Raw genomic sequence first — 13,376 nt, 5'->3', positions numbered from 1 at the left:
GCAAACTGAAACACACTCTATGAATTTCACATTAACACGTGAGTCTATTTTCTTTGTAAACTGGTCAGATTTTCAGGACAGCAGGCCACATTCTAGAGCTTGGGAGGCACAAAGACTATTTCAACAAACCAAGACTTAACTAGACTGCTTAACTGAGCAGGCGGTGACAGCGTAACGCTGCCTGTGAATAGACGTGCTAGGATCTTGGGACAATTTCTCCTGTTTTCTTCTATTCCTCTTAAACCACCTCTCTCCTTTTTACTGTTTGCCCACTTTATTCCACTATCCATTTGAGGTAAGTTTAATCTTAGTTAAATGATATCTTCTGGTGGCTCAAATGGTACAGAATCTGCCTGCAATCCAGGAGACCCAGGTTTGATCCCTGGGTCAGGAAGATCTCTTGGAGAAGGAATGGCAACCCACTCCAGTATTCTTGCCTGGAGAATTCCATGGACAGAGGAGCCTGGCGGGCTACAGTCCATGGGGCTGTAAAGAGTTGGACACGACTAAGTAACTAACACTAACCATAAGCCTAAGTCCCCATTTTATTTTGTTAAAGCTGTTGTTGATAAAAGGAATTTCACTTCGATTGTACCCTTCATTCTTTCTAGTGACTTATATGGAACTTAGCATGTTCTACTCTATAAAGGGATCTAATATTCCCACATACATTGGGGAAATTAGATTCTTATTAGCATTCTTGAATATGGGGATATCTTGGTTGAAGGCATTGGTATTTCCCTTGTAGCCACCAGCACTCTGCTAGTAACCCTTTCTGCACAGTAGCCATTCAGGTGTCACTCTCTCGGTGCTGGGCTGATGAGGGATAGCACTCCCAGTGGCTCTATTTTGCTGCTAATCTTGCCTTTATACTAAGCCTCTTAAATAAATGCCCATCAGGAGATATTTAGTTATATGGAAAATTTATTTTAACTTTCATGCTGACGAAGGTACATCTTTGCTTTTTAAGGAATAAACCTCATTTGAGAGAGATTTTTTTTTTTTTTTTAAAGCCCACGTCTATGGTGATTGGTAGAGCCACGTTTAAAATTCCATGCATTTCTTTTAACTGGATAGTTACTAGTTACTATGGCATATCTACGTGTAAAATCACACATATGGTAAATACAGTAAACTGTGCCCTTTCAATTCCAAGCAATTCACAGAAAATGTGCAGTGTAGTAAATCTGTGGTATACCATAATGAGTAGAATATCCATTTGACACAGAAAACTTTCAAACAATCTGGGATACAATACTAACATCAAATTGTCATCAAATGGACTTCTTAGATCAGCTCTTTAATTTTTTTCATTTTCATTAGGTACTGAGACAATGCCACTCAGCTGTATAGTTTAGCTCTCTCTACCATTCATCATTTTGGCATAAACAAGATTTAGGTGAAAAAAGGCAAAATGGAGTTAGCCTTGCAGTAACAATGCTGAACAAAACACCCCTCAGCAGGAATAATATTTTTCCTCTGTTGAAGCACTTAATGTTCTTTAAGAAACAAGCATATATTTCTTATCCTCAATCACTCTGAGCATCTCCTCAGCAAGAAACCTAAACTGGTTAGTGAAATTTAGTAAAGGTAACATACAATTTTTTCCCTTGTTTTTCTCTTCCCTTCCCCTTTCTTTCAGAATAACACAGACACAAATTAATAGAGAAATAGATTAAAAAAAATGTATTGTTTCCCAATGAGATGAATGAGGTAACATTCCATCCATCTACTCATTCACTTTATAAGGTAAGAAACTGGATTCTTTCCAGATAGGTGTCATTGAAAATAATCAACTGTGCTAATAAGCTCATAAAAATGGCAAATATTTTTAAGACTTTAGGTTTTCCAAAACTTGAAGGAAAAATTATTTTTTTCCTCTTTCCACCCCACCTCAGATTTTCACAAAGAATATAATTTCCTTTCAAGACATATGTTCTGCTGAGTCTCAGTAATAATAAAGAAGGAAGATAAACAACTGTTAGAAATAAAGTGATACAGTCACCTCTCATGGCGGTGTCATTGGGGCTATAAAACTTTCAGGAAACACTGTGTTCTGGACAAGATGAGTCGTGCTTCTTACCTGGTGTTTGGAAATTAAGGCGCCTCAGTTCTACTGGGTCTGTTGGATGGTGTGAAGGGACCTCCTTACTATTTGGTATGCTGCTCTTTCTAGAGTCAGATTCTGCCCTCTTCCTATAGGGAGAGAATAAAATTTAAGAAATAAAACAACCAAAAAAACTGAAACGGATTTAAAAAAGTAAACGATTATGTATGTGTTGCCACCCTACCCTTCCCCACTCCTTCCCCCCCACCCCCATCCCCATTTGTAGTTTTAAAACTTTCTGACCTTTCTGACTTTGTTAAGCTAACTTTTTTCTCTCCTGGCCTACAGTATTTCCTCATGTCTGAAAATTTTAAGTGGATGATCTGTAAGTCCTCCTTTAGCTCTAGAATTAAATAATTCAGAGACTCTGCCTTTGAGGTGCCAGTGAGATAGGTTTGGAAACTTGTTCAGCTTTTCTTCCTTGTCCACTAGTTCTCTTTGGGAGGAAAAGGATAGAGTAACCCTAATAACCAATACTATGATTGTAGTTACCATGGAAATAAACTCAGAAACTACTTGGCCTCAAGCTAAACAGCTAAATCTGCCCCCCTCCTTTTTCCTGCAGGATTCATGACCAGTGACTACAAAGTGGACCTGCATTGGGTTTTCCCATAACCAGATAAATGCAGGAAGTGTATTTCTAAGAGTTCAAGTTACCCTAATACGTGGAAGGAGAATCAGGACCACACCAAACCAGCATCCTTTTTCTCTTTTAAATTCCAAGGAAAAAGCCATGTTGCCTGTTTATGGTGTCAAGGTAAGTATCTTTGCTTAAGGTGTCATGATGTAATTTTAAAAAATGTCTATGCAACAAATGTCAGGCTTTTCATAAGATTGCTTTATCCATGTTTTTTCCAGACAAATAATCACAGCTGCTTCTGCTGCTGCTAAGTCGCTTTGGACACAGAGTGGTACCTAAATACTTTCCTTTAGTTGAATTAGATTAAAAACTCACTTAACTAAGGGAGAACTTTTCAAACAGTGGTTTCTTCCCAATACAGATTCTAGCAATCTCCAGGCTGGAGTCATAATCTTAGCATCTCATCCTGCTCAGAGCAAAGACATTCTTATCTGGGAGGAGGGGGCAGCAGTGGGTAGGAACTCTCTCTGTCCCTTTTGGATATGACTGTGGTACAGCTCATTAGTGTTGCTGTGGCAATGGGCTCTCATTCAATGACACCCAGGTCGTTCCATGGTTAGCTAGAGGGCTCCTGTTAAATAGCCTTTCTTCCCATCTCTGCTCATCTGTATAGAATGAAACCAACCAGAGGATGAAGGGAAGACTGATGCAAAGGGAAAGTATACTTGATTTGCTCAAGTGCAATGCCTTTGGCAAAATGTTCTCAGTGCGATGAATTTTGGGGGGTGAGTCCTGTTAAGACACATTGTTCTCTCAGAACCTTGGATTAACCTGTCTCAGGATTTACTGTTTCTACCTAAAATTCTCAAGTATAGCCTTAGGACAGAGCGTACTGCCAAACATACTACCAGTCAGAGGAAAGCAGTGAATTGGAGGCATGTCAGAGGAACTGGCAGCTCCAGTTATATGGAGTGGAAAATGAGAAGGAAAGAAAAAGAAGAGATGGAAAGCTGGTGAGAGGTATATGAGAATGAAGAGGAAAAGGGGCTAAGGAGACAATGTGAAAGGAGAGGACAACCACTTGCAGAGTAGAAAATGGGACTGTGTTGATGCTGTGGGTATTAGCCTCATGACACAGAGACATGCTTTACTATCGAAGATAAATTGGTTAACAAAACACCACCAAGTTTGGCCAGTCAATCAAGCTGAAGTGTAACAAACATATGGTTGGTCTTTTCCAAGTAATCCCAGTAGCCCTTCTCAGGTTTTGGTCTTTTCACAGTCTGGCACTTTTTTTTTTTTTTTTTCACTTATGTGCCAGATATGATGCCTAAAATCTGGATTTGTATCCCTTTTCAGAATGGCTCTACAGTCTGTCTTGCAGTGTTATGGAAGCCATGTGAAGAAATATCTGGGCAAGGAGACACTGTTACAGGTATTGGGGGACATCCTCCTTATCTTCTGTTGTGCTGAGGCCAGATTGAGTGGCAGTGAGGCAGAGGGAGAAAAAAGAACACTCTGCAAAGACATTTAGTCAATTTCTTTGGTACCAGGAATGCTAAAATCCTATCTTGTTGCCCAGTGAGTCTTGGAAAACCCAGATCATGAGACTAAAATGACAAGTCGCTCTTGTAACAAGCGGGAGGGGTGTCCTGACATTTCATAACTAACTTTTCCCTCAATCTGTCGAAATAAGATAATCTCTAAGAAACCAGTTTCCAAAACTCCTAGCCAGCTAAGGAAAATCAGCTGTTTAAATTTCATTCTGCTTCATCTTGTTGTGATGATCACTGCACGGGTAATTCTGACTGCCCACACTGTACCGCATGGTTTCTAAACAGAAATGTGTTAAAATGTGAGTTTTTAACAAAGAATTTCTAAGGAAGATTGCAGGATGAAGAGTCCGATCATCATCAGAAACAACGATTGTTTTTAAAAATGAAATTTACTGTTACAAAGTATTAAATGGCATATAATGGTCTAAATCAAGCCCAGTATGAACATCAGGAGTGACATTTCTTTTTTTCTATAAGTTTTCGTAGATCTCATTATTCTCAATTAGAAAAAAATAACAAATAGTGACTAGAAACAGATTCTGAATATTGCCTTGCTATTTTTTTTCTATCAGAATTATAAATTCCTAGGCTAAGTTTATTTCTTACAGCGAGAAGTATCTACCATGGGCAGGCATTATCTGCGTGAAAAGAAAATAGAAAAGCACATGACATTTCAGATATGGCAGAAAATGCTAATTGTATAAAAATGTTTTTATCTGGGCTGTGACTAATGTACAACAAAAACACTGCTCTGTGGTCGCAGTGGGGTTTTATTTTCATCTAGTCTCACCTGCTCTACATATGAAGTGGGGAACAAAAACACAGGGGCATGGTGTGGAAGATCGTAACTACTGTATTTGGAACAAAAATATTCAGACATATACATAGAGGCTTTTGGAAGAAATGTATTCATTTAATAGAGATTTCAAAGAAATCAGTTCACAACGATTCTGACGTCCTCAAGAACAAAGCCCAACTTTGCCACTATTTGTCTGTGTCTCCTCGGGTAAGTCAACTACAAACCTAACACGTAATTTCTTCACTTATACAACAGGGGAGGAGGGTTAGATGATGTTAAGTTTTGGCCCAACTCTCTTGATAGAACAAGAAGGTAGTGATGAAATTGTGAAATGTGGACAGCTTTATAGTGAGAGGTAGATCTCTGAGTATATTAAGTGGATTCAAAGTGTTTTGACTTTTGCCTTAAAAAAACTATTTGCGTGTGTTTTCCTGCTGGATTAATAACAAGCACAGCTTCTCTGAGGTAGTCAGTTTGCTGTCAGTGAAAGTGTAACGCAGCTTGTTGACCAGTGTTACGTGGTTTTAAGGAAAATAATGTAGTGGTGATTCTCTGGTATGCATCAGAGTCACCCAAGAGGGCTTGTTAAACTACAGGCTGCTGGACCAACTCCCCAGAGTTTCTGATTCAGTAGATCTGAGGTCGGTGGGATCAAGAATTTGTGTTTCTATCAAGTTCCTAGGTGATGCTGATGCTCTTGCTACTTGTCTCCATAGAGAACCACTGGAATACAACACTGGAAGGGAGGCAGGTTAGATGGGCATCGAGGTCCTTTGCTTAATTTTAATCAGGAATTCATACATATGTGTGTGTGTGTTAGAAAGCTGAAAGGTTAGCTTGGACTGATCAGTAAATAAGCAAGCAATATAGGAATAATTATTATTGCTATTATTCTTCAAGGCTGGAGGACAGGGAAAACAATTTGGAATTAAACATAAATTTGTACTAAAGTACTGCCGTCGATATTAGCAGGGTATAAAAATGTTAGTATTCCTGTACAAAGGGTCTTGAGATCATAGTTTCAGTAAAAACAAACAAAACAAAACGAAAATGACTCACATTAACACATACAAATGCTCAGTTAACCTTGACTACAAACAAAACTCAGAGACAGGTTTTACTACCTTCTAAATTTAATCTATTTTACATCATATATAAACTACCTCTTCCTGAGTCATTTTAATATAAAAATTACTTTTTATACCTAGGCATTGTCCACGTTCCCTTTGCCAGTTTCATCTTTTATATCCAACCTCCACCATTACCCCCTCAATACCTCCAAAGTCTACCTGTGTGTTTTGCTTTTTTTTTTTTTTGCACTGAGCATTAAAGGGGATTGTTCTCTATTCCTCACCTGTCAGGTTTACTGCTCCAATTTAATGCAGCAAAAAAGAAAAAGAGAGGCTAAATGTTAGTTGGCCAATGGTAACGAGAGTAACCATGACAACCAAGATTTAACAGCTCAAAATTAGGGACATACACTGACACACATTAGAAAATGATAGCATATCAAAATATTTCAAGGCCTCTAATCAATCATGAAGCAAATGGAGGACATGAGAGTACATGGCTAAGCAAAGCATTTGTGTGTGTATTAATGTCAGATTCACTTTTATTCATCAACCTACAAAACACTACCACAATTAATTATATCCTAGGAAGAGTTTTATGGTAGAGATATTTGATTTTTAAAAAAAACATGCCATGAGACAACAACTCATGCACTTAATGGGAATATAACATTATCCCATATAAGAAATTTAGTTCATTAAAAACAAGCTTCTGTTAAGAGGTACATCGTTCCTTTAAAATACCTGCAAATTGCACTGCCCTGCAGAAGAATTTGCACAATTGTATAATACACCACAAGGTAAGAAGTGGCAGAGTTCTTCAAACACATTTTGGCAAGTAAGGTGATTGATTATAAATCTTTTTTTTCAAGTAAAAGCTTAAATACATTGTCAGTGTTGGAAAATATAATACTCATCGTTATATCTACAGAGCATAACCCATCTATATAGCTGTGCTAATCCAGAAAAGCAATGTATTACCAGCCACTGACATGCCCTGTATGTTCCTAGTCACAGACGCACTACTGTACGTGAACACTTCCAGCTCGCTCTCATTGGCACTTTCACCTGTGATGATGATGACTGTTTAACCATGTTCTTTATGCAGAAAGTATAACCTTCACCTAAAAAGAATTCATCTAAATAGTCCTCATGTTGCGACAAACTGCAAAATGTTTTGTGAGTTCTCAATCGCAAGAAACAAAGGTACCAGGTCTACCTCATTGCCAAGGAACTATATACCCAGATTGCTACAATATCTTCCCTTAAGGTAATCCAGTCCATAGCTTTTGAAAAGTACAAAGTCCACATTTAAACTGTACAAACACACACCCATACAAAGTGAATAATGAAAATGATATCAGACACACAGGTTCTTTTGATTCTTAAAGTGGTTTAGCTAGTTACGCCAAGTTTTTAAAAATCCTACAGTGTTCCTAACTTGGCTTATTTTTAATCAGTGACGTCATCTGTGAATCCCTTGTAAGAAAACCTATTTCTGTGACAGAGTGAAATACTTTGTGAATTGCCAGTTTTGTACATGAAAAGGCTGTTGAATACTAGGATGAACCACTGCATACTCTCCACGTCATTCCTCTGCCACAGAAACGTCAGCCTTACTGCACATGGGGACATATTTTGTGCAAATATCTATGAGTTTAAATCTTTTGGATTTTAAATTGCAGGCTAAGGATTTCATTACAGCTCTTGCCAGTCAAGATGAAGGTGATAATGAGAGATGGAATACATAAGAGGAGGGAAGTGTATCTATCACTAAAAATTTGATTATTCAGTAGCCCTCTGTGCCATGCACTTGCCTTGGCACAAGGAAATACCATGAGGAATAAGACGGAGTCCTTGACCTACAGTTTAGAGGGCACAGAAAGCCATGGAAATGGGCAATGGCAGTAATGCGGTAGGTTCTATGATAAAGATAAGCAGAAAGTGCTTTAGAAGCGTAGAGAAGGGGACCCTAAGGCAGCCTTAACTGCTAAAAGAAAGAGGACACGAGGTGGACACTCAGAAAGGCTTTCATTTAGTAAGTGGATTTTAGCTGCTAAAGCGTGAGTGAGAGTGAGTTTGCTGGGTCAAGACAAGTGCCTGTGGAATGAGTAGGAAGGCTTTCGGAAGGACCTCCTCAATGGCAAGAAGGCACAGCCCAGTGCAGATGCCTATTTCTTCGTAGCATCTCAAAATAGTCTGGACTCTAGTTTTTTCCTTGATGATACCATGGAAATGCATGTAGGGCTGATTCAAAAAGAAGATATTCAAAAAGAAGATTAAAGAGGTAGAGTCCACAGGGAGCCACTGTGGGATCTGGGAAAAGGAGAAAAAGGAAAGGTCTACACCTTAGTCACATCTTCCTCATGGTCTTCACACATGAATATCAGAGGTGGGGATGGAAATTATTTACTCTCTACAGTGTCCACTCACATTAGACTATTACTACTGAAGAATGACAATTTGGTCTAGACCGTGCCTTAGTGCTTTCTAACATCCTAATCCATTTTTTCCCTTTCATAGTATACAACAAATACTTATCCATCTTGAAATGCTTTTCATAGATGTACATTTTAAGAATATTTTCTATAGAAATAATCCCTGAACAGTTTTAGAAGTAATGGTTGAAAAGTCTTGCAGATGTAGCAGATGTGCAGGGTAGATGAACATCAAAGAACATTCAATTACTTTATGAATTCTTTTTTCTTTGTAGGGGAAGATAGATGAAGGGCAACATGGAGTCATTTAGAAAACGTACACATGCACTGAAGGGAAAAATAATACAATGTGAATTCTATTACTTGACTTTTTAGGTTCTCATATTTAAAAAAGGTCCATTATCTAATCTATGTACTTGTTGTAGAAGTGAAGAAACCAGGGCCTGGAGTGCTAGCATGACTTTCTATCCCCTACAGCCGCTAGTTAAAAGCTGGGACTTGAACTCAGGTTACCTGCTTCCTAATTTATTTTTTTTCTAAACTTTGCTTCATCTTCTCTCTGAAGTTTAAACTGTTAAATCACTGCACATGTATCACAGATACAGTCCAGAATTAAAAAAAAAAAAAAACTTAGTGCAGGAAAATTAGCAAAACCTACCAAATATTTCATTAATACTATTCTGATGGCCCTTTATGACCCTTACAAAGCCTCAGTGATATGTTTTGTTATTATCAATGTATTATGGGTTTTAGCACATTTAAAACAAAGTCAAATGAACAGAATGCAAATGAAAATAACTGCTATTCCATATTACTATAATTAATAGAAGTAAATCTCCTCAACCAACTCAGTGAGATTTATATTTTCATATGGACAAACCATCCACAGCTATAGACCTATTCCTAACAAAGGTAGTCTTGTAAACAGGTGTATATTACCAACAGGATTATCAAGATACTGTGAGTCAGCAGTATTACATACTCATCCCCTAATTAAAGTACTATTTGCATACAGAAAGTAAAATACTTTAATAATAGTAATGATGATAATCAATTCTGAGTGATTACCAATGACCTGTGTATAAACTGAAAAGCACCTAAAAAGAGAGGTATAGTGTTTGTTATATAATTTTCTTTGCTCAGATTCCAAGCTATTAGAGACACTATTCATTGCCTACAGAAGATTTCCTCTTGAACTGTTTCATGATAATCAGGAGGGACATTGTTGGGTCTACTTGAGTTTCAAGTCAGGAATGTTCTTTACTGCTGAAGCAAGCATTTCTATTTCAGAAATGCTTCATGGGCTTTCAGATGGTTAGCTAAATATACTTAGCATTTGAGTGTGTGCATTTCCCAACAATTGCTTTAGACAATGCTCACATATGCATACACTAAAATGCAACTTAAATAGCCATAATATCTTTAAATATGATGCCTTTTTTGTAGGATTAGGAAACATTAAAAACTGAGTTGTTATTTTTCAAGCACACGTGGATAAAGAAAACTTAATTACCAAAGTTAGAATCTTATTTCTCCATATTTACGTAACTAGTTTACAAGGCCATGCACATATCTATTAAATGGCATGACTTAATGATAGCCAGATAGATCCTCATGAAATACAACTTTAAAAAAGTAAGCATCTTTTTCATTCTGAGTAATAACAAATGTCATGTGATGTCATCTAGAAACGCAGTTGTCAACAAGCAATTTTCTGCTCTGACCCCACAGCAGGATGTCAACATATAGTCGTTTTCTGTAAAACATATATTTTTTACTTTTTTCTTATTGTATTCTCTTTTGGTAATAAGTGCAGTACATAAGAAGCAAAGGGTACTAGCTCTTGCCTGCCTGGACTCACATGGGATCTTTTACTGTTCTGGGGCATGTGGGAACCTTGCGCTTTCAGGCCTTAGCTCTTACACAAGACACAAGTGATCAAATACAACAGGCTCCTTACCAGACACACTGATAAGATACAGACTGGAAGGGGGTGACTGAACCATCAACTAAGATATTCTGGCCTTCAATCATTTGCTTTTTCAGCCATTGTAGGGAGTGGACAATTGAGTAATGGTAATAATTAGGAAAAATAATGATTATCTTCATTCTGTCTAATTCTGAAAGAGGATAGGTAATTTAATGCACTAGGATTGTAAACTTCTTCAACTTGACTTTTTTTTTTTTTCTTTTCTCAGCCCTGGAATGTGATTGGAAAACACCCTCAGAAGAGAGCTAGTCAAAGGAGCAGTGTCTTGAAAAGTACTGTTTTGAATCAAGAGAAGAGATTAGGGAAAAGAAAAAAAGATGTATTTGGAGAACAAAGGAATGCAGGTAGGAATAATTAATGTAAACCAATGAAAAGAGTTACAGGAGTAGGAAAAAGAAATAATGAAGATAAGATTGTCAGATTAAACATGTAAGCAAGAATCAAAATGAAGACATTCTCATCTAATTTTGAAGGTCAAGGTTATGGTGATGGATGGTGGTTTAGTTGCTAAGACGTGTCCAACTCTTGAGACCCCATGGACCATAGCCCACCAGACTCCTGTGTCCATAGGCATTCTCCAGGCAAGAATACTGGAGTGGGTTGTCGTTTCCTTCTCCAGGGGATCTTACTGGCACAGGAATCAAACTCAGGTCTCAAAGAGAAATTATCTTGCAGTAGAAGGAAGAGAGTACCTTCACAGTAGCGTTCTAAAAGATGACACACTACAAAGGACAGCAGGAACACAGATTGAATTGCATGAAAGTACAATTTGGATTGGAAGAAAAACTGATATAAAGGAAGGTAATTCAGTCACTTTGAATATTATATTTTTTTAGTTCAGGAAGAAGTTAGAGGAAAAATAATTACTGTGTTTTCTATCCAACTAAGCAGGGACCTAGGGGACAAAATCTTACATGTAATGGAGACAGATATAGGATGGACAAAACAGCACAATAGAAAATATGGGTTAGTGTGGATTATTTGCATCCCACCTGTAGTCAAAGACACTAAGAAGGAAAATGGTACCTTGGATTTCCTCTTGGACACAGATGAGAATTCAATACTGAAGATGTGCAATAAGCATTAGAACAAAAATGGGAAAGGGAAAAAAAGTTCATCTTCTTCCTCTCTTTTCTTTCTTTGATCTTCAATTTTTAGCTACTTTTGCTAAATTTTGAGAAATAGCTACAGAACAAAATCTCAGTACTCGGGCAAGTTTAATAGTATAGTACTGGTATGGAGCAATTAATGATCTAATTTGCTTTGGATTATCTGCTTGCGAATGTAACAACGTCTCAACTGTCATGCAAAGAACTCATACTGTGTAAGCACCTCAGAAGATGGAGATTGGATCTATGCCTGCTGGGCAACAGAGTCTATACCACACACTGAATGAGCTCAGTCCTTATAGTTTGTTCTAACACTAATGGATACATTTCTCCCCCCAGTGATTACTGGAAATATTTTTACCAAGATCAACCACATAATGACCATGGAAGGATGATAAAGTCCTTAAAAACAAGGCAGCCCCCAAGACTGCAACAGAGGCGTAGGGCAAACCTACCTTTTATAAAGAAGAATAGCTATGACAATGCAGATGATAAAGACCACTGCGAGCACAGGACCTACAACCCAAATCAAGCCTTCTTCTTCATCTGTGATTGGCTGTGGATCCAAATCCATTGACACAACAGGATCAGAGTAAGGGCTGGTTGCATACATCTTCTGAGGAAAAACAGAGTCTATGTTAGTTATAAAATAATGACTTTCTAGACAGTGTCTTTAGCATTAGAAGAAGCAAAGATTCAAGACATTATGGATTTGATGATAGTAGTTTTAAACTATGTAAAAGGTGGAGGGAAAGGAAGAAAAAAGGTTTTGCAATCTAAATTTCTTTATAAAGTTATTTCATAATGAAATAATTTTTGATAGTATTCATTTTCATAGATACCTTTTCACTGGGATCTATATATTGGAATAGTAAACGATCTTATGAAGTGTAAGTACCAGTAAATTAACCAATCACAAAATATTCAATGAGCAACTTACATTGTGCCAATGTATTACATACAATATGAAAAATAAAAATATATAGTTCCAACTCAAGATATAATCACTCAGTAAATACTTACTTATATAGCAAAATATAAGTATTTCATTAAATATTATATTATGAAATATATATTATACATTATATACTATATATAATATTTATATGTGCAGTCTTAAGTATTGCACATTAAAGTCTAAAACGTCAAAAGAAAAGTTCAGTGATCAAATTATATAGATGAAAGATATATGAAAGTGATAATATGGCTTTCTAGAACATAAAATTTTGAGGACTTAAAAGGATTTAGCAGTTTCTATATAATTTTATTACAGTACTGCTCAGAGGTTGATATGATTAGTCCCAATAGAAAACTGATAAAGAGAAAAGAAAACCTTATACACTGCTGAGGCGAATGTAAATTGGCACAGCTCTTATAGAAAGTAGTTCTTGGTTCCTCCAAATGTTAAAAATAAAACTACCATATAACCCAGCAATCCCACTCCTAGGTTTATATCTAAAGAAAATGAAATCACTGTCTCAAAGAGATATCTGCATACTTGTGTTCTCTGCAATACACTCACAGTATCTAACACATGGAAGCAACTTAAAAGTTTCTTTTGGATGAACGGACAAATAAAATGTGATTACGTATACACAGATATACATATGTACACAATGGGATATTACTTGGCCATCAAAAGGAGAAAATCCTGCCAAGATCTTCAACGACAGGGATGAATCTGCAGGGTATTATGCTAAGTACAATAAGCCAGCCAGCCAGAGAAA

At 37.0% G+C, this 13,376-nt stretch overlaps 1 protein-coding gene across 21 annotated transcripts in view; it reads right to left on the bottom strand.

The window, feature by feature from the left end:
- The window catches only part of PTPRD (protein tyrosine phosphatase receptor type D), a 2,536,342-nt gene that overhangs the window by 136,005 nt on the left and 2,386,961 nt on the right, over window positions 1-13,376 (bottom strand). For 13 of the 21 annotated variants that reach the window (XM_059889411.1, XM_059889419.1, XM_059889413.1 and 10 more), the window contains 2 exons: window positions 12,105-12,265; window positions 2,084-2,196 (listed from right to left, as the gene is read on the bottom strand). In XM_059889411.1, coding sequence (XP_059745394.1) covers window positions 2,084-2,196; window positions 12,105-12,265 — 274 coding nt within the window. The remainder of the gene's footprint in view (window positions 1-2,083; window positions 2,197-12,104; window positions 12,266-13,376) is intronic. The other 8 variants (XM_059889414.1, XM_059889415.1, XM_059889418.1 and 5 more) reach the window with 1 other exon arrangement.

This window comes from Bos taurus, chromosome 8, assembly GCF_002263795.3.
Source record: "Bos taurus isolate L1 Dominette 01449 registration number 42190680 breed Hereford chromosome 8, ARS-UCD2.0, whole genome shotgun sequence".
Taxonomy (NCBI): Eukaryota; Metazoa; Chordata; class Mammalia; order Artiodactyla; family Bovidae; genus Bos; species Bos taurus.
The sequence above is the reverse complement of the archived record's forward strand: the minus strand, read 5'-3'. Positions and strand labels throughout refer to the sequence as shown.